At 42.2% G+C, this 23,732-nt stretch overlaps 1 protein-coding gene across 11 annotated transcripts in view; it reads right to left on the reverse strand.

Moving 5' to 3' along the window:
- Positions 1 to 7,583: 7,583 nt before the first annotated feature.
- Positions 7,584 to 23,732, reverse strand: part of TRAK1 (trafficking kinesin protein 1) — a 239,844-nt gene continuing 223,695 nt past the window's right edge. For 4 of the 11 annotated variants that reach the window (XM_069730118.1, XM_069730124.1, XM_069730116.1 and 1 more), the window contains 3 exons: positions 22,533 to 22,862; positions 14,094 to 14,196; positions 7,584 to 10,642 (listed from right to left, as the gene is read on the reverse strand). In XM_069730118.1, the coding sequence (XP_069586219.1) occupies positions 9,865 to 10,642; positions 14,094 to 14,196; positions 22,533 to 22,862 (1,211 nt within the window). In that variant the 3' untranslated portion in view covers positions 7,584 to 9,864. Of the gene's footprint in view, positions 10,643 to 12,408; positions 12,497 to 14,093; positions 14,197 to 22,532; positions 22,863 to 23,732 lie in introns of those variants that run through there. The other 7 variants (XM_069730123.1, XM_069730121.1, XM_069730120.1 and 4 more) reach the window with 3 other exon arrangements.

Below are 23,732 nucleotides of genomic sequence, written 5' to 3' on the forward strand. Positions count from 1 at the left end.
TTAGTGCACCTGGGCAGACTAAGAGAGTTTGGCTACTGGAAAGTCAAAAGGAACTGACAGCTATGCACTTTTTTAGGGTTGGTGTCCTATTGTAGGCCTTTGATAAGGTCTGCTTCCCAAAAAATGCAACCACTCTATGACTGTCTGTCATCAGACCCCTTTGATCTCCCTCAAGAAGCAATTGATTATTCCATTCTCTCAAACTGCTCATTGTGTCAGCCATTAGGCATTCCAAACTATGATCAGCCATTTTTCTTGTTCTGCACAGACAAGGAGGTCATGCTACATCAGTGCTGACAAAGCAACATGATGATAAACAAAGACGAATAGCTTACTACTCAGCACAATTAGACTCAGTGATCAGAGGGTCTCCTATGTGTGTCCGTGCTGTAGGGGCTGCTACTTTCTTTGACAATTTACTCCCCACATGACATCCATGCCATACTCGTACAAGTTCAACCAAGACACCTGTCTATGGCCAGGCAGTTCAGCCTTGCATGTGCTCTACTAACTCCTGAGTATGTTACCCTCAAAAGATGTAATATTCTGAATCCAGCCACCCTTCTGCCTGTGAATTCTGAAAAGGGGGAATTGATGACAGTGTTAGCAATTGAGGAAGAGTACATTGACGTGAAGCATGAACATGACTGCATATAACTGGTGAGTTAGGAGACAGTGGGTCCTGCACATGTTCATGATAAACCTGTTCCTATCGCAGATTTTGAGCTTTTTGTTGATGGCTCCAGATACCACCAGGTTGGGTGATTTTACACTGGATATGCAGGAATATCTTCACATGAGGTAATCTTTCTCGCATTTCAGCACAAGAGGCAGAGCTGAAGGCATTCTAAGGTGTGCAGAGCTGCTGCAGGGTAAAGTCGCTATCATTCACACAGATTCAAATTATGGATGGGGACTATCACATGACTATCGCCCTATCTGGAGCAGAGCTTTTCTTACATTGGCTGGTAAACCTATTAAAAATGCAGAGCTGGTGAAACAACTAATTGAGGCATTAATGTTACCAGTCCTGGTTGGCATAATAAAGGTGAAAGCACACACAGATGGTGGAGCCAGAAGACCACAGTGTCTGATTTCTCCTATTCCTGCAGTGATTAGAATCACTTCACCTTGATATTAAACGGTGTAAATTTCTTTTAGCAGTGCAGGGGTTAATCTGCTCATTTGAGAGCTCCTGGAAGCTTTCCTGTGTTAAGGCTCTCAGCTGTTCACTGATAGCCACTCCCAGCTCTTATATAAACTGGGTCCTGGCTAGCACTTATTGTCAGAGTAGCTTATGCTCCTTGGCTGGAGGTTGTTGTTGGTTGTTATTAGAGAATGTGTTTGGTGGATTTATCTGTGATTATTGTTAGGCTTTGAGTGTGTGATAATTCCCTTTCCCTGTGTTGTTTATGTGTGTATATTTGCATACCTCCCAAACGTCCCTCATTGTGCGGGACTGCCCCGGATTTGATGCTTGTCCCGGCTGTCCTGCACAGGACGCAGAGCTTCCCGCAGACAGAACAGTTGAAGCTGCTGTCACACGCCCCCTTTTGTTAGGCCACGCCCCTTCCACGTTGGTATGTTCCTGAGTCTTCCAGTGTGCCTCACAGTTCAGAGAGAGAGGGGACACCTGAGGTGTACATAACACAGCCGAACACAGCCTGGGTGCCGGCGGCAATGTAAGCAGCAGACCATGAGTGGACTGGAGACTGCTAATGGGACAGATGCAGATCAGTGAGTAGTGGATGTCACAGAGATGACTCACTCCGTCCAGTGCATTGTGGAGGAGCAGCTGCAGCTCCCTGGGAGATAGTGACAACACTAATCAATGTGGCTGCTTTTTTTCCCCAGGCATAAAAGGGCTAAGCCTAAGCCCCTATGACAGTCAGTCACTGTATCATCATGTGCTAATTACAAGCTGCAGCTCCGCTCTGTACACACAAGTGGCTCCGCTCAGTACACTTCGTACACAGACACACACACGCGGCCCTGCTCGGTGCACTTCGTACACAGACACACACACGCGGCTCCACTCAGAACACTTCGTACACAGACACACACACGCGGCTCCGCTTGGTACACTTCGCACACAGACACACACACGCGGCCCTGCTCGGTGCACCTCGTACACACACGCGGCTCCGCTCGGTGCACCTCGTACACACACGCGGCTCCGCTCGGTGCACCTCGTACACGCACGCGGCTCCGCTCGGTGCACCTCGCACTGTGAAAGGTGTGCGGAGCGGAGTCATGTGTAAGAGGTGTACGGAGCCAGGTGTACGGAGCACAGCCGCGTGTGTACGAGGTGTACGGAGCGGAGCAGCATGTGAAAGGTGTACGGAGCGGAGTCGTGTGTAAGAGGTATACGGAGCCATGTGTACGAGGTGTACAGAGCACAGCCGCGTGTGTACGAGGTGTATGGAGCACAGCCGCGTGTGTACGAGGTGTACGGAGCGGAGCAGCATGTGAAAGGTGTACGGAGCGGAGTCGTGTGTAAGAGGTGTACGGAGCCATGTGTACGAGGAGTATGGAGCACAGCCGGGTGTGTACAAAGTGTACCGAGCACAGCCGCGTGTGTACGAGGTGTACGGAGCGGAGCAGCATGTGAAAGGTGTACGGAGAGGAGTCGTGTGTACGAGGTGTACGGAGTGGAGTCGTGTGTAAGAGGTGTACGGAGCCATGTGTACGAGGTGTACGGAGCACAGCCGCGTGTGTACGAGGTGTACGGAGCGGAGCAGCATGTGAAAGGTGTACGGAGCGGAGTCGTGTGTACGAGGTGTACGGAGCACAGCCACGTGTATGAGGTGTACGGAGCGGAGCAGCATGTAAGAGGTGTACGGAGCCGTGTGTACGAGGTGTACGGAGCACAGCCGCGTGTGTACGAGGTGTACGGAGCTGAGCAGCATGTGAAAGGTGTACGGAGCGGAGTCGTGTGTAAGAGGTGTATGGAGCGGAGTCGTGTGTAAGAGGTGTACAGAGCCGTGTGTACGAGCTGTATGAAGCACAGCCGCGTGTGTACGAGGTGTACGGTGCGGAGCAGCGTGTGAAAGGTGTACGGAGCGGAGTCGTGTGTAAGAGGTATACGGAGCCATGTGTACGAGGTGTACAGAGCACAGCCGCGTGTGTACGAGGTGTATGGAGCACAGCCGCGTGTGTACGAGGTGTACGGAGCGGAGCAGCATGTGAAAGGTGTACGGAGCGGAGTCGTGTGTAAGAGGTGTACGGAGCACAGCCGCGTGTGTACGAGGTGTACCGAGCACAGCCGCGTGTGTACGAGGTGTACGGAGAGGAGTCGTGTGTACGAGGTGTACGGAGCACAGCCGCGTGTGTACGAGGTGTACGGAGCTACAGCTGCGTGTGTACGAGGTGTACGGAGCGGAGCAGCATGTAAAAGGTGTACGGAGTGGAGTCGTGTGTAAGAGGTGTACGGAGCCGTGTGTACGAGGTGTACGGAGCACAGCCGCGTGTGTACGAGGTGTACGGAGCGGAGCAGCATGAGAAAGGTGTACGGAGCGGAGCCGTGTGTACGAGGTGTACGGAGCTGAGCCGGGTGTGTACGAGGTGTACGGAGCGGAGCAGCATGTGAAAGGTGTACGGAGCGGAGTCGTGTGTAAGAGGTGTATGGAGCGGAGTCGTGTGTAAGAGGTGTACAGAGCCGTGTGTACGAGCTGTATGGAGCACAGCCACGTGTGTACGAGGTGTACGGAGCGGAGCAGCGTGTGAAAGGTGTACGGAGCGGAGTCATGTGTAAGAGGTGTGCGGATCAGAGCAGAGTGTGAAAGGTGTATGGAGTGGAGCCACGTGTGTACGAGGTGTACGGAGCGGAGCCACATGTGTATGAGGTGTACAGAGCAGAGCCACGTGTGTACGAGGTGTGCGGAGCAGAGCCATGCGTGCACAAAGTATACGGAGCGTGTGCAATGTGTATAGAGCGGAGCCATGTGTGTACGAGGAGTACGGAGTAGTGCCGTGTGTGTACGAGATGTATGGAGAGGAGCCGTATGTGTATGAGGTGTACGCAGCGGAGCCGTGTGTGTGCAAGGTATACGGAGCGGAGCAGCGTGTGCAATGTGTATGGAGTGGAGCGGTGTGTACGGAGTAGTGCCGTGTGTACGAGATGTATGGAGCGGAGCCGTGTGTGTATGAGGTGTACGGAGCGGAGCTGAATGTGTACAAGGTGTACGGAGCGGAGCCGTGTGTGTATGAGACGTATGGAGTGGAGCCGTGTGTACGGAGCGGAGCCGTGTGTGCAAAGTGTACGGAGCACAGCCGTGTGTGTAGGAGTAGCTATGTGTGGCCATTATACGGTACGAAGTATCATGTGCAGCCAATATACAGTATGGAGCAGCATGTGCGGCCAATATACAGTATGGAGCATCATGTGCAGTCATTATACAGTATGGAGCATCATGTGCGGTCATTATACTGTATGGAGCATCATGTGCAGTCATTATACAGTATGGAGCATCATGTGCGGCCAATATACAGTATGGAGCATCATGTGGGGTCGTTATACAGTATGGAGCATCATGTGCCGCCATTATACAGTATGGAGCATCATGTGTGGCCATTATACAGTATGGAGCATCATGTGCCGCCATTATACAGTATGGAGCATCATGTGTGTGGCCATTATACAGTATGGAGCATCATGTGTGTGGCCATTATACAGTATTAAGCATCATGTGTGGTCATTATACAGTATGGAGCATCATGTGCGGCTATTACTCAGTATGGAGCATCATGTGCAGCCATTATACAGTATGGAGCATCATGTGTGGCCATTATACAGTATGGAGCATCATGTGCGGCCATTATGCAGTTTGGAGCATCACGTGTGGTCATTATACAGTATGGAGCATGATGTGTGGTCATTATACAGTATGTAGCATTATGTGCGACCATTATACAGTATGGAGCATCATGCGCGGCCATTATGCAGCTTGGAGCATCACGTGTGGTCATTATACAGTATGGAGCATGATGTGTGGTCATTATACAGTATGGAGCATCATGTGCCGCCATTATACAGTATGGAGCATCATGTGCGGTCATTATACAGTATGGAGCATCATGTGTGGTCATTATACAGTATGGAGCATCATGTGCGGCCATTATACAGTATGGAGCATCATGTGCGGCCATTATACAGTATGGAGCATCATGTGCGGCCATTATGCAGTTTGGAGCATCACATGTGGTCATTATACAGTATGGAGCATGATGTGTGGTCATTATACAGTATGGAGTATCATGTGCCGCCATTATACAGTATGGAGCATCATGTGTGTGGCCATTATACAGTATGGAGCATCATGTGTGTGGCCATTATACAGTATTGAGCATCATGTGTGGTCATTATACAGTATGGAGCATCATGTGCGGCAATTATACAGTATGAAGCATCATGTGTGATCATTATACAGTAATGATATACTATTTACACCATGGTGCTGTTCTGTGATGTTTATGCTCAGGTTTCACTTGATTTGTACTAGGGCCTCTTTTTTGTTTCATTGCTTATTTATTTAGAATTATTTTTGTATGTTTACAATAAACTTTATATAATCTTTTTACTCAGTGTATGGAACTCCATTTTTTGGTGGTATATATGTGTATTGGGAGTATACACTTACCGTGTCAGCACTTTATGGGTAGATACAAAAAACCACAGGGACATTATGTACCATATGAAACCCATGTATTATCTGTGAGTTTGAGTCTATTACTATATATATATATTTATAATGTTAAAGAGCAGGTGCCGGCTGATGATTACTCCCATCAGGCCTCTCCCCTGCTTTCACTGTTATTAGCGGCAGCAGGAGTCAGCTGATGGGAGCAGTAGCCCCATCAGCTGACACCAGTGACCGGAGATAAACTTTATACCTCCAATCACAGCTGTGGGTTCATGCGGGCATTTGACAGTGTGGGAACCGCGGCTGTCTGACCGGTGGTGATGATTTTACCGCCGATCAGAAGCAGTGTTTGCCATGATGTCATGCACTTGACAGCACGACAAACACCTGGTGTTCTGGGGGCTGAACCCAAACAGAAGGTGTTCAGTATGGATGCTGCACTTTACTGTTCAGGTTAGCCCATCTCTAGCGATGAGAGGCCTACTTTATCAAGTGGAAGCAAATCCAGGCATTTGATAAATACTGAATGTCTGAAAGGGAAGCTTACTCTGTATGTAGCATGGTGATCATACAGATGGCTAATAGCAGGCTGAGATGGAGTCTCTTCTAAAGCACAACCCAAGACCAGTGAGGAAATAATTGTATTCGAGATCCAGTTTTTCACAACCCTAAATTTGGCAATAGTCTCTTTAATTGAAAAATCATGTACACTGCAGATAACATCTCTAGGTTGGGCCGAGGTGCCTTAATGGAGGCGTCCGATTGGCTCAAAATTTATTCTGAAGAAGGACAACAATCGCAAACATACAGCCAATATCATTGAGAACTACATTCCGTATAAAAGAACAACAAGAGTCCTGGAAGGGATGATATGCACCCCCCAGAGACCTGATAGCAACATCGAGTGTCTGCTGTTAGACGAAGAGCCAGAAGGATTTGTGCAAGCCTAAATCCTCAGGAAACCTATGGTTTGTTCTCCAAAATGTTTGGAACAACATACCGGCAGAGTTCCTTCAAAAACTGTGTTCAAAGTGCAAGTGAACTGATGCGGTTTTAAAGGCAACAGCTAGTTACTAATGATGAGCAAACGTGTTTGGATAACGTTATCAGAGCATGCTGCTCGGGTGCTAACCGAGTGACTTAGGAGTGCTCGAAATATATGTCCGTGTCCCCCGGGCTGCATATCTTGAGGCTGTTTGACAGCTGCAACACATGCAGGCATTTCCTGTTTGTTAGGCAGATACCTTATCCAAGCATATCTGCTGATCGCTACTAGTTAGAACAAATAGTGTTTATTTATTTAAATTTTATTTTTGTTCATTCACTTTGCATTTTGTGAATTGATAAAAAACTATTAACACATTTTCGAAAACATTCTCACTTTGCGGCATTTTTCCTACATCTGCCTAAAATATTTGCACAGTACTACATATTGGCAAATTATGCATACACACTTATAAAGTGACCAATTTTGAAACTAAAAACAAGCTAGTATCAGGATTGGGATAAGATGCACATGATACATATGTCTTCATGCTTGAATCCAAGGTCTTGTTTACGGATTAAAGGCATGTAGTAGAACAGAGTTGCAAACTACCTGCCTGTTTTGCCCACTGCATATCTCTGCTGGCTCGCAGTGTTAACGGAACGCTCCTGCCGGCAACACATCAACAGAGGAGCTATTTCTCTTCTGTTCTGTTGACAGGATGTGACTGCCACTACAAATAATGGGACACACAATCAACACAGCAGCTGAGAAGAAAAAGAGCTGGTATTTTGATGTGAAACAGCAGAATCTCCATGTGGAGCAGTCCATAATTACTCTAAACCAGCACGGGTAGCATAGGCAGGTGGCTCGTTCTTAGGCCAACAGTTATAAAAAACAAAAAAACCTCTAGCCCCAGATATCACCTTGAAGTTCAACATAAAATAACCGAGACACATAGTTTGCAAAGTTTATGATTTGAGAAGTAATGACTTTTCATTGGTTATATCTAAGAACTCAGGGAGCACAATAGGAGCTTCATGATTCGTACAGTCAATAATTCATTGGACTAATTTCTTCCTAAAGATACATTCTGATAAAAATATAGTTGAGATAATTTGTTTTGCAATAGGCACACATTACCAAAACCAAAAGGAGTCCATAATATGAAAAAACAAGGGGGATACTCCCATCATGCCCACTTGTTGCTCAGTAACCTCTTAAATGATAGCATCCTCTGATGCCATAGAGTAAAAAGTCCGAGCCTTAACTTCTTGCTCTACAGGTGTATAGCGATGGTTTGGATCCAAATATCTCATACTGTAGGCCGAGTGGTTACAAGTGATTATCAGGTTTAATGATTGAGAAAATGAAATTTGTCCCAAATTGTCCCAGCATCAGCAATACACGGATATTAAATATCACATAGAACAGCACCTGCAAGAATTCACATTGAGCATGAGAGGCCATAAGGATTCAGTATATGGATGAACCAAAGGCAGCGTTGTATACAGCAGGGTCCCTTCAAAGACATTTGGTTTATCCTGTGCATTCCCCTCACTATATTTCCCCATCTGGTGGCTTTAACCTGCATTTAATACTTAGCAGAAAAAAACGCACATTACGCGGATAGTCCTATTTTCCTATACTGTTTTCCTTACTTTACGCAAAGAAGAAATATAATGTGCAAATAAAAAATTAAAACTGCAGTTATTCAGATGGATATAATAAGTGGTGTAGGTAACAAGATAGACAATGAAAACATCATATCTGGTGAAATGTCAAACAAAACAAGTAAAAAAAAAAAAGACTAAATATTAAAATAAATGAATTTGAAATGACCATCCGTGGATTGTTTGGCCTTGTGTGGATGAACATGTTATGGCTGTAATGTCCCCATTCATATCATAAATACTTTAAAACTCAATTGACCTACACAATGAAAAAAGAAAAACAAAAGTACTGTAATAGTGCTTTAACATTGATAAATCTAAAACTAGATCCTTCATTAACCTACAACCTTCCTTTTCAAGCACAGTATGTAGCGGTATTATTTTCATTAGGATGGTTCTATCCTGCGTTCATTTTGTGAGCTGTAAATCCCTTTTTACTCGAAATCTAAAATGGGTCCCAGGTGTTGGTGAAAAAAAAAATAAACTAGATTAGGGTGACAACGAAGCAAGATTTGAAAATAACCCAAAATTAAAGAAATCAAAAAAGTAAAAAGGCCAAGTGGCTATATACAATACTCCCCATACTACCTGGCAACAAAGGCTCTGACTGTACTAGGGCATGCTTGGAAGTTTCGGTCACCGCTGGTAAAATTTTGCAGCACTTGCCATCAAAAACAACAAAAACCTCAACTAGTCCCGACTGATACCACTATGAATCAATAAGGTCGATCAGTAGCCATTTATATTCATTATGTAACAGATCTATCGCAGCCACATTGCTATAGTCTTAGAGACATGTGTACAAAACCTTTTCCTTGTTATGTTGCTAAACTTTTAATTTAATACTGGGAGCCTTTTTGTCAAATAATTATCTATCCAATCAATGGGCCATCTCCATAATAGTGTTATCCTGTTTGCAAAAGTTAAAATGCATGAAATGAACTGAAAGTACTGCATACAGTAATCACCTATGTGTTTCTTCTCATTATGGTTGAGACCAGTGCTCTTCAGCCTTAGTAAGAATATATCATTTATCAGTCTTGTAAAAAGTATCTGCGTGTATTGCATGGATCAACACAGTGACAACATATTCAAGTGCCTTAAGGATACATCACACCTTCCAAAGCTAGAACTTCCTTGTCATTGAAATAAAAACCTTGGTCGGTACTTAGGTACTAAAACTACATTTGCATTCGCCCGTCCCAACAGTCCTTTTAGGTTCAGTGCATACGATATCCCTCCTTCCCCCATTAATTTAATGTACATTATTGTCAATATCTACAATACTACAGCAAACGCGGTAAATTACCATTTCCAATCGGTAAAATAATTTTTGTTACAGTATATGTATCTACATATTTATAGAAGGTACACTCTCCATTTCTGATCTAGGCACAATGTTGATTTGTCAGTACAAGGTAAAAGAAGGACGGAGATGGAAGGATCCAGAAAAAGTCTTGGCTTTATAGACGAGCTCTAGGTGCACAATGTTCAGTAGATAAAATGCAGGGCTAAAGCAAACAGCCTTTGACCTGGTGAACTAGTCATCAGTAGTTGATGTTCTTCATCGTAAACTAGTCTGTTTGGGTAATTTAGTCCCCATCAGTATACCTGGTGTCAGTGTTGATGGTGCTTTCATCTGCATGCTGGATCCTACCATAGCTGGATAGCTTCGATTTCTGCGAATTCCCGCGTTTAGCGGAATTCCACCTATAGCACTTGTTACAGCAGGCAGACCTTCCTGTATAAGAGTACCAGGACCAAATGCCGCCCGCACTGGTCCCTGGGCACCACACAGAATAGGACTTGCAGATGCAGAAGATGCTTGTGCAGGTCCTGAGACTTTGGCAATTCCAAATTTCTTCACCTTGTCTACCAAGTTTAGATTGGACACTGAAACATCAGTTTGGCATTCGCTGCTTCGTAAATTCTTCTTTTCTCTCACCTCCTTCAGAATAGAGCTGGCAGGTTTAGAAGCCAGAAAGTTGTCATATGGTGGGCTGGTACATTTGAAGTCTACAGATGGAGGAGAAGAACTTGGCGTCTGCATAGGCGAATTTGGAGGAGTGGAAGGTATGACGGTCATTTTTGGAAGAGACTGATTAATGATGGAAGTCTTCCCAACCCTGTCCCAACTCTGCGGGTTGTACACAGCTGCTGAAATACCCCTTTCCTTCAGGAGCCTTACCAATCCAAGAGATGTGCTCATAGTAGTTGTAGATTCTCTCAGATTAGTGAAAGACTCCGCCAAGCTGAGGCGTCTCGGTGTGCATGGGGTGCTTGCTGGCGTTGATTTTAGATTGCTGAAGATGCCACAAGCTGGAGTTGGCGCTGAGTTAAGGCTGCAGAACACAAAGACACAAAGAGAAGGCAAATGATTACAGAGTCCAATAAGGTAAACCCCACACAACTGGAATCAGTAAACGTCATACATTTTTTCTAGAAGTATACGGTTAGTGCATGCAGTCCACATGCTTACTGACATACTTAGTCTCTGGGAAACAATCTAACTTTCACTTATTTTCATCTCACGTTAAATTTGCAATGGTTTCATCTTGACACAAACAATTTTACATTTTATTGCTGCACAGGTCACAAAATTTACTCCTAAGGGTACCTTCACATGGGATTGACCTGCTGCCGATTTTGCTGGGAAAATGCCGTGGATTAACTGCAAATATATCCATTTGTAGTTGTGCATTGAAAATCTTTATCACAGATCAGTTTCCTCTGTGACATTGCTTCGCAGCATAAGAAGATATCAAAAATATTTTTTACCAGACTGTGTATCAGTCCGGTGTGGGGGAACACCAAGAAGGCTTTATTGCTTGTGTGGGTTTTTTTATTTTTATGATTTTCCACTGGGCTTTTTGGCATATTTGAACAAGACTAGCAGTTGGTAGACCTAAATTTTAGGGTGAAAAGTACTGGAATCCTGACAAATTTCATTGAGCTCACCAGTGTATGTATGGATTCTTGGTATAAGGTTACAGTCGCCATGGCTCCATTACAAATGGAAGCCATGAGGACAATACTGGTCTGTATGTAGTCCTCGCACTAACACCATAAGGGCTCATTGAGATATCTCTGATTTTTATTGTATGTAAAAAAAATGGACCATTGTTCATCAGTGTTTTGAGTGCAATGTTAATTTATGATGGTCATGTACAAAAAAATAAACCTGCAAATTATCTGCTATCCTTTCCAATGTTAATCATGGATTGCACACAGATGTCCTTGGTGTGCTGTCGATTTTCACAGACCCATAGACTATGGTAATTTATATTAGAACGCCGATCAAAAGCGGACATGCCTTTGTGACATGTGAACAGCTTCATAAGATTATAACCATGGACAGAATATGTACATGACTCAGTCTGAATTAGGTTTTACTGACATAGCTGTCAGCAATGGCTAACGTTTGTGTGCTTTCTCCCTATATTATCTACCATAAAATATTATATTATAGTAACAATCTCCTTTATCACTTTATTTGGAACATTGAAAAAAAAAAGAAAATATCTTCTATCAAAAATCTCATTACATTAATTTTCAAACATTTTAGCTTATCACACAAAGGGACAGCATCACATTACAGGTAGTATTAATACTGTCATGGTCAAATTATTGCTTGATTTTTAAGAATGAAGATATGCCATTTCTGTACTGTCATATTGGTGAGCGCAGATGCAACTTCTATAAAGCGGTTAGTTACAGGTACTATGGAGCAATACAAACATAGACAAGACAAAAAACTTTCAGAAGATCTTGCACAAAGTGCACAGAAGATCGCTTAAAAGAATGGTACAAGCCACTTTTCATTTATCAAATATTACTTGGAAGTCTGAAAACTGAACATGTCTGTGCAAATACAGCAAAACTGCAAAACCAAGCTGATTATTTTCATATGTAAATATACAAGACAACATGCAGGTGAGCCAGATAAATCTTTTCTGTATTTCATTAGAACGATATCACACATGATAATCATATAGTTACATGGATCTTAGTGGGGTTAGATTGACAGATCTGTGACTGTCTAGGTTAGCTGGGATGATGGGGGCACACACTCATCTCAACCTGACCCTGCACCCAAGATGCTGCTCACCCCCTGCCATGCTTGTCATAGAGTCTGCCCTATAGCGCCTCTCCGCAAAACCTGGTATAAAGTGCTTTCTTCATCTTCACCAAAAGACCTGCGAAGAACCATGTGTGAGTAAGTGACTATCAGCAATTACTAAAATAAATGTTATCATAAATTGTATATAAAAACTCAATTTATCCCATCACAGAGTACAGCAGCCAAAGAGGGGTCTAAATCAATGTAGCCTAAACCAGGCAAAACTGGTCTGGCAAATTATGGCAAAAAAAAAAAACCTGTGATACTCCCCTTTAAGCTCTGTTATGCCAGTGGTATCTGCAGCTCTATTCTTGCCTTTGAAAAACACCAAAAACCCAACGAACCACAAGTTCCTCAGCAAATGGACCGTCATCCAATCCTCTGCCATGGCACATAAGTTACATTATGGTTCCACATGGGGTCTGCACTAGTAATGTATGTCAGCGGTACTGTACGTGCTCCTCAGACGTATGCGTATAGTGTGATCAGTCAGGGGAGCGCAAGAAAGCCATCACATCTGAACACATCATGGCATGCCTAGGGAAAGCTCCCAGTGCATACGGTAAAGTATCCATAGAGCTCCACTGACCCAATGTGTGGGCAAAGAATGGACCTGTATTCCTTTTTTCTTCTATATGGGATATTGCAGGAGACAAGGCTTTTCCATTCAGCGATCTACATTGTGGCTTATGTCAGAGCCATCCATTTAATATGTTAGTCATGACATTTTCCTAGAGTTCTGACAAACTTCTTCCACAAGGCATGATGGGGGTACCATCAACCAGCCTAAGTGGACAACGCAGAACAGCATCAAATAATTACCATTTTTCTTAGGGCCCGAAAATTAAGCTGTCTAGAGTAGTAAAGATGTCATTATCGATCTATCTGGTCATCTAGGTCAGTGAAAGGGTTAATGTCAGGATCTCTGCTAACATGTAATGGTTAATGTCAGGATGCCCCGTCTAGGACAGCAAAGGAAATAATGTCAGCATCCTCAGTGTTATAATAAAGTGAAGAGGTTTATGTTGAGATCAATGGTGGTCAAGGGCAGTGAAATGGTTTATATTAGGTTCCCTGGTGGTGTAGGGTAGTGAAGTGGTTACTGTTCAGATACCTGGGGTCCTAGGGCAGTGAAGTGGTTAATGTCAGGATTCCTAGTGAAGTGATTTATGTAAGGATTCCCAATGCTCTAGGGCAGTAAAGGGATTTAGGTCTGTATTCCTGGTGGTTTATGGCAGTGAACAAGTTAATATTTGATACCGGGTGTCTAGTGTGTTACTCCCTTCTCTAGGCTCAAGCATTGCTGAGGTTGTAACAGAAGACGGATTCTGCAGTTTCCTATGCTCTACCCAGCACTGATCATAGAGGTGAATGGAGGTAATAAAGAGGATGGGGCGGCTGTAACGGTACAGCTTTCAGGAAGATTTCAGGAATGCTCTGCCTTATCATGAAGGGTAGAGCGCGAGGACGCTAAGTGCACACTTTACTGGAGTGGAGGGAGTTGTAAGAGAACAGTGGCCGCCCACAAGTGATTTCCGGATGTAAACCACTGGACTGCAGAACTCAATATAGTAACAAATGTTTGAAATGTTGCACGGTATTTAATAAAAAAAAAAAATCACTTAATAAAACCAAATCCTCAAATAATACCAAAGGCTAAAGAAATATCTGACCTCGGAGTGACTCGTGTGAGTTCATCAGACGGGTGCAGAATCCGACAGGTGGTGAAGGTAAAGGTGGAATTGGTCTGAGACAAGCATTTTCCAGGATGGTGCACTGTAGATAACAGAACAAAAATCCATTATTATGGTCTTAATACATAAAATGCCATTCGTTCAAGGACCGGATTAAATTTTTATTCAGAATAAATACATAAATACACCATAACATTACCATTTGTACAACTTGGGAACTATTCTTATATGGCTCTATTCCATCTGTCACTTTCTTTTTGCTGATCTATTAAACTTACATAGCAAGAACTAGGGGATAGAAAGACTGGCATGACTAAATGACTAAAAGATGCCTTATTTTTAATTTCCACAACTAAGTAAACATTAAAAATAGTTTGCCATGGTGTATTTTCAATTTAATGCATATATTTTGCGTCACATCTGAATCAAGACTGAATATATATTATTCATATATTTAAATATATATTTTAATAAATATATGTATAGATTGATAGATGTTAAAATCTATATATATATCCCCTATATATTAAAATACATACGGTACATATATTTATATTACACATTATTATGAAAAGTTAAGAGGTTCCCAAAGCCTAATGCATAAAAAAACAAAAAAAAAAAAAACCTTTTACTAGAACAGATTATTCCACTATGGAGATTATCGAGAATTTTTGTGAATGGAGAAGATGTGAAATTAGTAAGGGAAAGGAGTACAACAGATTCTTCCCAGAGTTACTTGAACATAAATTTCTCTATATAGTTATATGCACATATGCTGCTTCTTGCATAACTCTGGAAAGAAATGGAAAGAAATGTGTGAGGTTTCCAATAGGAGTCTCTTTATTCTGCGGATCATTGATCATGTAAAATCATTAATAAGACATAGAGGCTGCTAAAAGAAGAGTCAGGCAAAGTTCTAAGCGCAGAAGAGAGGACCAATATCAATATTCCCTGGTTCCTTGAAAGCAGGAAAGCGACAGTGGAGAGGGTAGTTATATTAAAATAGCTTGTATACCAGACCTTAGTATCCTTCCCGATATTCAGGGCTGTAGGAGACAATGACACATTTACAGGATCAAGATAAACTACCTAATATGATAGTAATGCAAGTTGGCAAAGTTATTTTAAAATCGGCAAATGGCTCCTTATTCCCATCCCTGTCTGCATGGCTCCTTATCCCCATCCTTGAATGTATGGCCTCCATAAGAAAGACATTAAAAAAACAAACAAAAAAAACACGTCCTGTTTACCTTCCCTGCGTGCCCTCGCAGTATCTCATTCATTACTTACAATATTCATTACCTTAATGAGCAGGTACACGTGATCTCCCGGCCGCAGGAGCTGCTGGAAGCCGGAACAAGATGCTGCGAGGGCGCACAGGGAAGGTAAGTAGAATGTTTTTTGTTTGTTATACTGGAAGCTGGTGGCTGCGGATGTAACTCTGCGTGCTATAAGTGAATATTCATTGCCAGTGCAGTGAATATTCATTTCTCTTCAGCAGCGGGTACAAGATTTAGCCACAGCCAACGGCTCCTACCTGCTGTGACCCGCTGCTCCCCATCCCCCACTGTAAACTGGGACAACGACTCATGTATGAGCAAAGGGGGGAATTTTCAGCACAAAAAAAATCTGCTGAGAAACTCTGCTTATACACAAGTATATACGTTACTCAGGTAAGCAAAAATTGATCACTTTTTAACTGCCGACAGTTCATCTTTAAAGAGTATGTGGTTTGGATAAACCTGTGCTGTCAAACAATTTCCTTGCTAAACCAATGACCGAATATCCATTGCTTGGATCTTCAGCAATCAGCATAAGATGTAGATGCTAGTTTCCCCCACAGTGCTCATGATCATGGTCTGTATAATTAATTAATATGCTTGGTACTCCAAAGCAAGAGATAAGGATGTATACTTACAAAGCCATGTCCATTTTCAGGCTCAGAAACAATTCAATAAAGAATACAAAACAAAAATCCACCTCATATGCGCATGTAGAAAGTATTATTTATGTTCCAGGGTCTCATTTTAGAACTGTAGCAATGTTTCAGAGAAAAAAATTGTTATTCTTAAAAAGGGTTCTTAAATAAAAGAAAAAAAAATAATAAAGAAAATGTCATTAAGCAAATTCCTAAATTTAAAACTCACTAGTGTTATCTAAGGAGATAATAAACAGAGTACGATAAAATGGCAGCAGGCTTGGAACGGTGACAGAAACCTGTCCTATAATTATAATACCACAGGTGGCTTTGAGCATGTGCAGTAGGAAGTTCTGTCACTTCCTTTCATTAGTAACATGTGTTTCCAGTGGCTATAATGATTTAAAAAGAAGCTGCTCACACTGCTGTCCACCCTGTCTGTCTGATCTAATACTAGAGATGCTACGGGTGCTGCGGTAAGACGAGGTTGCTCACACTGCTATCCACCCTGTCTGTCTGATCTAATACTAGAGATGCTACGGGTGCTGAGGTAAGACGAGGCTGCTCACACTGCTATCCACCCTGTCTGTCTGATCTAATACTACACTGTGTTCCAAATTATTATGCAAATTATATTTTTCTCGGATTTTCCTAAATGGTCGGTGCAAATGACAGTCAGTCTAATAAAAGTCATCACCCGTTAGATTATACATCGAATTTTATTGAAGAAACCTCCCAATGATAACAGTATAATCTCCAAAATATATAAAAACTCAAAATGCACTGTTCCAAGTTATTAGGCACAGTAGAATTTCTGAACATTTGATGTTTTAAAGAACTGAAAATGCTGATTTGTGGAATTTGCAGCATTAGGAGGTCACATCCACTGAACAAAAAAGCTATTACGGTAACTCCAATACCTCCTAACAGGCCAAGTTACATGTTAACATAGGACCCCTTCTTTGATATAATCTTCACAATTCTTGCATCCATTGAACTTGTTGGTTTTTGGAGAGTTTCTGCTTGTATTTCTTTGCATGAAGTCAGAATAGCCTCCCAGAGCTGCTGTTTTGATGTGAACAGCCTCCCACCCTCATAGATCTTTTTCTTGATGATACTCCAAAGGTTCTCTGTACGGTTGAGGTCAGGTGAAGATGGTGGCCACTCCATGAGTTTATCTCCTTTTATGCCCATAGCAGCCAATGACTCAGAGGTATTCTTTGCAGCATGAGATGGTGCATTGTCATGCATGAAGAGGATTTTGCTCCTGAAGGCACATTTCTGCTTTTTAGACCATGGAAGAAAGTTGTCAGTCAGAAACTATAAGTACTTTGCAGAGGTCATTTTCACACCTTCAGGAACCTTAAAGCATCCTACCAGCTGTTTCCCCGTGATTCTGGCCCAAAATGTGACCCCTCCACCTCCTTGCTGACGTCGCAGCCTTGTTGGGACATGGTGGCAATCCACCAATCATCCACTACTCCATCCATCTGGACCATCCAGGGTTGCTTGACACTCATCAGTAAACAAGACTATTTGGAAATTAGTGTTCATGTATGTCTGGGCCCACTTTAACCATTTCTGCTTGTGAACACTGTTTAAGGGTGGCTGAATATTAGGTTTATGAACCACAGCAAGCCTTTGAAGGATCCTACACCTTGAGGTTCGAGGGACTCCAGAGGCACCAGCAGCTTCAAATAACTGTTTGCTGCTTTGTAATGGTATTTTGGCAGCTGCTCTCTTAATCCCATGAATTTGTCTGGGAGAAACCTTCTTCATTATGCCTTTATTTGCATGAACTCTGTCTGTGCTCTGTTTCAGTCACAAATCTCTTCACAGTATGATGACCACTGTTAAGTTTTTGTGGAATATCTAATGTTTTCATACCTTGTCCAAGGTATTGCACTAATTAATGCTTTTCAGCAGCAGAGAGATCCTTTTTAGTTCCCATATTACTTGAAACCTGTGGCCTGCTTAATAATGTGGAACATCATTTTTAAGTAGTTTTCCTATAATTAGAATCACCTGGAAAACTAATTATCACATGTGTTTAAGATTGATTTCAGTGAGCCATTGAGCCCTGAGACACAATACTATCCACGAGTTTATTTGAAAAACAAAACAATTAAATCTTTATGACACTTAAATCCAATTTGCATAATAATTTGGAACACAGTGTAGAGATGCTATGGGTGCTGAGGTAAGACTAGGCTGCTCACACTGCTGTCCACCCTGTCTGTCTGATCTAATACTAGAGATGCTATGGGTGCTGTGGTAAGATGAGGCTGCTCACACTGCTGTCCACCCTGTCGGTCTGATCTAACACTGGAGATACTAGGGGTGATGAGGTTAGTATACACTGCTGTCCACCCTGTTTATCTATTCTAATACTGGAGATACCAGGGATACTAAGGTGAGGAGAGGCTGAGCACACTGCTGTCCAGCCTTTCTTTCTTATCTAATACTGGAGATTCGGAGGTGATGAGGAAAGGAGAGGCTAATCACACTGCTGTTCACCCTGTCTTATCTAATACTGAAGGTATCAGGGGTGCTGAGTTAAGTAGAGGCTGCTCACACTGCTGTCCACCCTATTTGTCTGATCCAATACTGCAGATACCAGGGGTGCTGAGGAAACTAGAGGCCGCCCACACTGCAGTGTGCCTTGTCTTTCTGTTCTGGAGATAACAGGGGTTCTGAAGTAAGAAGCAGCTGCTCATACTGCTGTCAACCTGTCTGTCTGATCTAACGCTAGAGATAATAAGTGCGCCGAGGTAAGAAGAAGCCAATTACACATCTATCCAGTCTTTAATTTTTAATTCTGAGCAGCTGCTGCAATCTGGGGATAGCAAGTGGATAAATTAAAACAACCTTTATTAGATATTGGTAAAAAAATAGGTATTGACGTGTATAAACAAACAGGAACCTCTGTGAAGGAGGGGCCTGATAAATCATAGCATTTCTTGAAGATTTAAATTCAAAATGTTTCTCGGTCATATAGATTATATCCTCTATTAGAAAACTACAATTTTTTAGTCTATTGGGTCATGTGCAATAGGACCTTAGACCCTGTCAGTGTTTTATAATCCCCTTCCGCCTTCCCAATTTTTGTTGTTGGTTTAGGGTCACCCCTCCTTCACCGAGGTTCCTGTCCTTTGTTTATACACGTCAATAACGGTTTTTTACCAATACCCAATAAAGGCCAAGTTTTAATTTATTCACTTGCTACTCACATTGGATTTTGTTGGATATTTTTCCTGCTTTACTTATTGTACAGGGGTATGGCAGGTTTTCTCACAACGGGTATTGCGCTCTGGAGATACCCTATACCAGGGGTCCCCAACCTGTGACCAAGCTGTTCATCAGCTTGGTGGATTAGCACCAGGTCTAGTAAACAACTATGAAGAGCAGGTCTCCAGGTTGTGATTTTTTTTTTTTTGAGTAGCCCTACACAAAAGAGAAGATCTAAATGTACATATTCTGTCCTTGGTGGTTTGGAGATTATTTAAGTATGGCAAGCTGGAGACCGTATGATACTAACTGTCAGAGGAGGTACCTCAATCTGGATGCATCAGTGTGGTGGGAGCTATTGGTGCGAGAATATCGAATGGAGGTATTGTGGGAACCTCTGGATCTTTGTATAATGCCTCAGTGTGATTTCTGGGGGAAGCTTTGGCTGTCATTTTAACAGTAATGGGGGCTCTGTGTGTTGTTACTGTGAGGGGGTGGGAGCTGGATGTGGCTAGCTACTCTCTCAGACCTTAATGTGGTTTTCAAGGTCAGAAAGGTTGGGGACCACTGCCCTATACCATGTTCTCCTGAGAAATCTCCCGGACACAGGAGTGGAGCTTCTACTACATCTGCTCACAGGCACTTTTCTTCTTACTTTCTAGGACAGGTTTTTGACAGCGTATCATGATGAAGATCCTTTTAATTGTACTATAGTCACCATCTCCCTAGACAAAACCTGTTTGCTAATTATCCATAATTTATTTATAATGACTTTTTTTTTCTTTTAATCTTCTATTAAAAAAACCCAAAAACATTTAGGCTTTAAGTGTAAAGAATGGCGAGAGATCCAAGGGTGACTTAATAATGTTGACTAAGTGCATCTGAAGCCTGGAGTGCACATAGAAAATCTTTAAGTCATGGAATAATCATGCCATATTCACCAAGTGGAGAACATCCGACCACATTATGGGAGCTGTAAATGCAGTCCCATGAAAAGCCTCACTTTACATTCAATTTCCTGTTTGCCGCAGAGAGGGTCAGGGACATGAAGGTTTAGCTGGGCGAGTACTTCGCCCCATTTAGGCATCAATATATTGTAAAAAAAAGGGCGAGTGTTCATTCTTTTCAACCTCTCTATAAAAAACAGGAGGTATAGGACATAAAAAACTGCTTCACAGGCAGATTCACCAAGTGGATAGTACGTGGCAACATGTGCTTCCTCCACATTTTGTTTTCCTGCACGTAGACATTGCCCACATACGGTATGTGTACATTGAGTTACCGTATATAAAATACACAATGTACCACACATAGATGAAAGGAGGACGCTACGGGACCAAACTACTAGTGGCCGACCACTTTACCCATCATTGGCTTTCTGATCAGAAAGGAGGAAAATGGAAGCAATTTAGGAGATTTTTAACTTCAAGTTAAAAAAAGAAAGCAAGCTATTGGACTAATGCCATAAAAACTACAGCTGCAAGAATAACATTTGAACTAAACAATCAAAAAATTGAGTATTCCTAGTTACCACTGCTAATAATGATAATAAAAGGAAGTGTTTAGTATTACAAAATCCATTTTAATCCAAATATTCAGCTTTAGCCCTGCAAAATTTTACAAAAGAATTTTCAGAAATTCTGTACAAATACAATATGTTTCATTAGTGCAAAAATAATTCATTTAGCAGTGCAACATAATGTCCACAATGGATCATCTGTTACCTACACATATTTACAATATTTTTTTGGTATAAAATATTTGGTACGGTGCAAAAAAGTAAAATAACTGTGGCAGGTAAGAAATGCACATAATGTATGTGCAATTATGTGTTGAAAAGTAACAAGCAAGATCTTGCCACATAAATTAGACCAAAAAGAATGTAATTGTAGGATAGATGCCACCAAGCACAAAGTGGTCGCCTTGCCACAAGTGGCTGAGCATGCGCAGAACTAGATGCCACTTTTACAGCTTACCTAAGGCCTAGGACACACTGCATATTTGCCTACTGTCACATGTATATACCAGCCAGTGGCCACAGTCTGGATGTATGCCATGGCATCTGTCCATCATTGGGACCCACCGTAAAAGAACATTGCATACCGTACATTTTTTTGTGGCAGCTCTCTATATAAGAAATTCTGGTTTGCTGTGCTTCCCTATGCAGACAAATAAATGGTAAATAGATTAATACTCGCCAAACGGAGACCAACAAATAAACCAAAATAAAACACCATAACAGTAAACTGGATGAATTTTCTTCCAAAACATAAATGTGAATTGTGTGCCAAATCCTGGGCCACTCAGCACCATCTAATGCTCAGTCCTTAATTTGCATTGTGCAATTTGTGTGTCACACCAAATGGGAGTAACACACAATGGGACGCTACTCCTGCGCAACTGCTGCACGTCAATTGGTAAAGCGGTTCTCATGGGGAATGAAAAAAAATATATATAGACAAAGAAATGTCATAAAAAAAAAAATTTGCATTTCACAGTTTGTCCAGGGAGCTAATCCGTATATAAGACACTGTCTCGTCACCTGTCTTAGAATGTGAAGAAGACAGGAGCCTATGAGCATGTGTGGTCAGAAGCTCCACTGCGGGAACCTGGAGATGACCTGGAAGCTTGTCAGTACTTGCTATAGGTTAACTCCAGGTCACAGCAGCCGAGCTTCCAGCTGCACATGCTCACAGGCTCCTGTCCTAGTCACATTCTAGGGCAGGTTTCTCTCGGTGTAACAAGGCGGCAGCTATTTTAGCTCTTTATTGATTACTGCCCAAGACAATAAGTGATAGGCTAAATAAACTCAAAAAAGCCTTTATTTAGCCAGTCTTTACTTTTTTCTTTTCCCAGAGAACCCCTTAAAAGAATTTTTACAGACATGACAGTCATGGGACTTAAAGTCATTGTGTAACCCAGGCCTAATGTGACATTAAAAAAACAACTAAAAAATGGATGGCAGATTACTTGAATATGTTGTACATGTTCAGATAAAACATACCAAGTGCTAATATAAAGCTACACGGAGTACAGTACATTCAGTGTTCACCAGCCTCTTTCTTTTAGCAGCCTTTACATATAATAAATGTGGTTCTTGCAAAGTGTGCAAAACTGGAGACCTGCTAATAAGAGATTTGTACATTGCTCAGATCACTTATTGTGTGACGTCAAAGATTTGCGGATGTGCTGTGGTGTGGAGGTGAAAATGGCCCAATAATCAATATCCTGTAAAGATGTCCATTTTACAGGACGTAAGGAGGATCCCTCACCAGACCCCTCATCATCGTCTGTCGCGGGCTCTTGCAAGTCCTCTGGGGCAGCCTGAGAATGGCTCGGACAATTCTTGCTGTCAGACAGAGTCACTTGTGCTTGAGACCTCTCACCTGAGGTCTCTGAATGATGGACGGGACTGGAGGTAGATAAGCTCTTGAAAGGAATGTCACCTGTCTCGTCTTCTTCAAAGTCTGTGAAGCTGTACACGTCCTCCTGGTCAAGATCTAAGGTGCGAAAGCCCTTGGTAACCACTCCAGGTCTAGGGTCCAGGATTCCTCCTAGGTGAGGCTGCGCCAACTGCTGCCATTGATGTAAAGTTGCTGAACCTGGAACAGACAAAAACAAAAGGATATTGAGTCTATCTAATAGTAGAAGCTCAGAAATCTGCTTCACAGATGGTAACAGATCTGGGCGACCAAATGTATTTTTCAATATTCAGCAAATCTGAAACTAGTTCTAAAATTACAAACTATTAATACTGCACAATTGTAAAATAGCATTTTTTTTATTTATTATAGGCTACAAAATGGTTTAATAAACCTTACAATGATTACGTTACATAGTTGGTGATGGATAGTGGATGAGTGGAAATGTACATGTGTATAGAGAGAGGTTTGCGACACCCTGAGACATTATCGCCCTTGAGTGGGGACTTTAAAAATTCAATAATACAGAGTAATAACTACAAAGTTTTTGGATTTGCTACATAACTTAAAAAAAGAAATGTGAGCACAAGTTAAACAGCCAAAGCGGTAAACTACCGGAACTTGTGCTGTAAAGAAGTCTTTTTTTAGTTTGACTGACAAGTTTGCCATCATGTGTGGGTTTCAAATTAAACAAGCACTCCTCCTATCAAAGTTGTTATACTCTTAATATATTGCAATCATCATATTATATAGCACTGTGTACTTACAATTGCTCATTTTGCCTTTCTACCCATCTAATTCTTCTTGATTTTCTGCTCTATGAAGAAACAGGAAGTCTCTTGTCCCTGCATTTATCATCCCCTTCTTCAACCACTGACTCAACTGCTCCCCCTCCCAGGGACTTTTGCTGTGATTCATAACTTGTGCAGAAAAAATTGACATCCTGTTTCTACACAGAACTTAGAAGGATTCAGCAAGTCCGTTTTTAATGATGTGATGTCATAGACCTAATGGAAACCAGAAAAAAGGTAGTAGAAATGCAAAATGAGC

The sequence above is a fragment of the Ranitomeya imitator genome, chromosome 6 (genome assembly GCF_032444005.1).
Source record: "Ranitomeya imitator isolate aRanImi1 chromosome 6, aRanImi1.pri, whole genome shotgun sequence".
Taxonomy (NCBI): domain Eukaryota; kingdom Metazoa; phylum Chordata; class Amphibia; order Anura; family Dendrobatidae; genus Ranitomeya; species Ranitomeya imitator.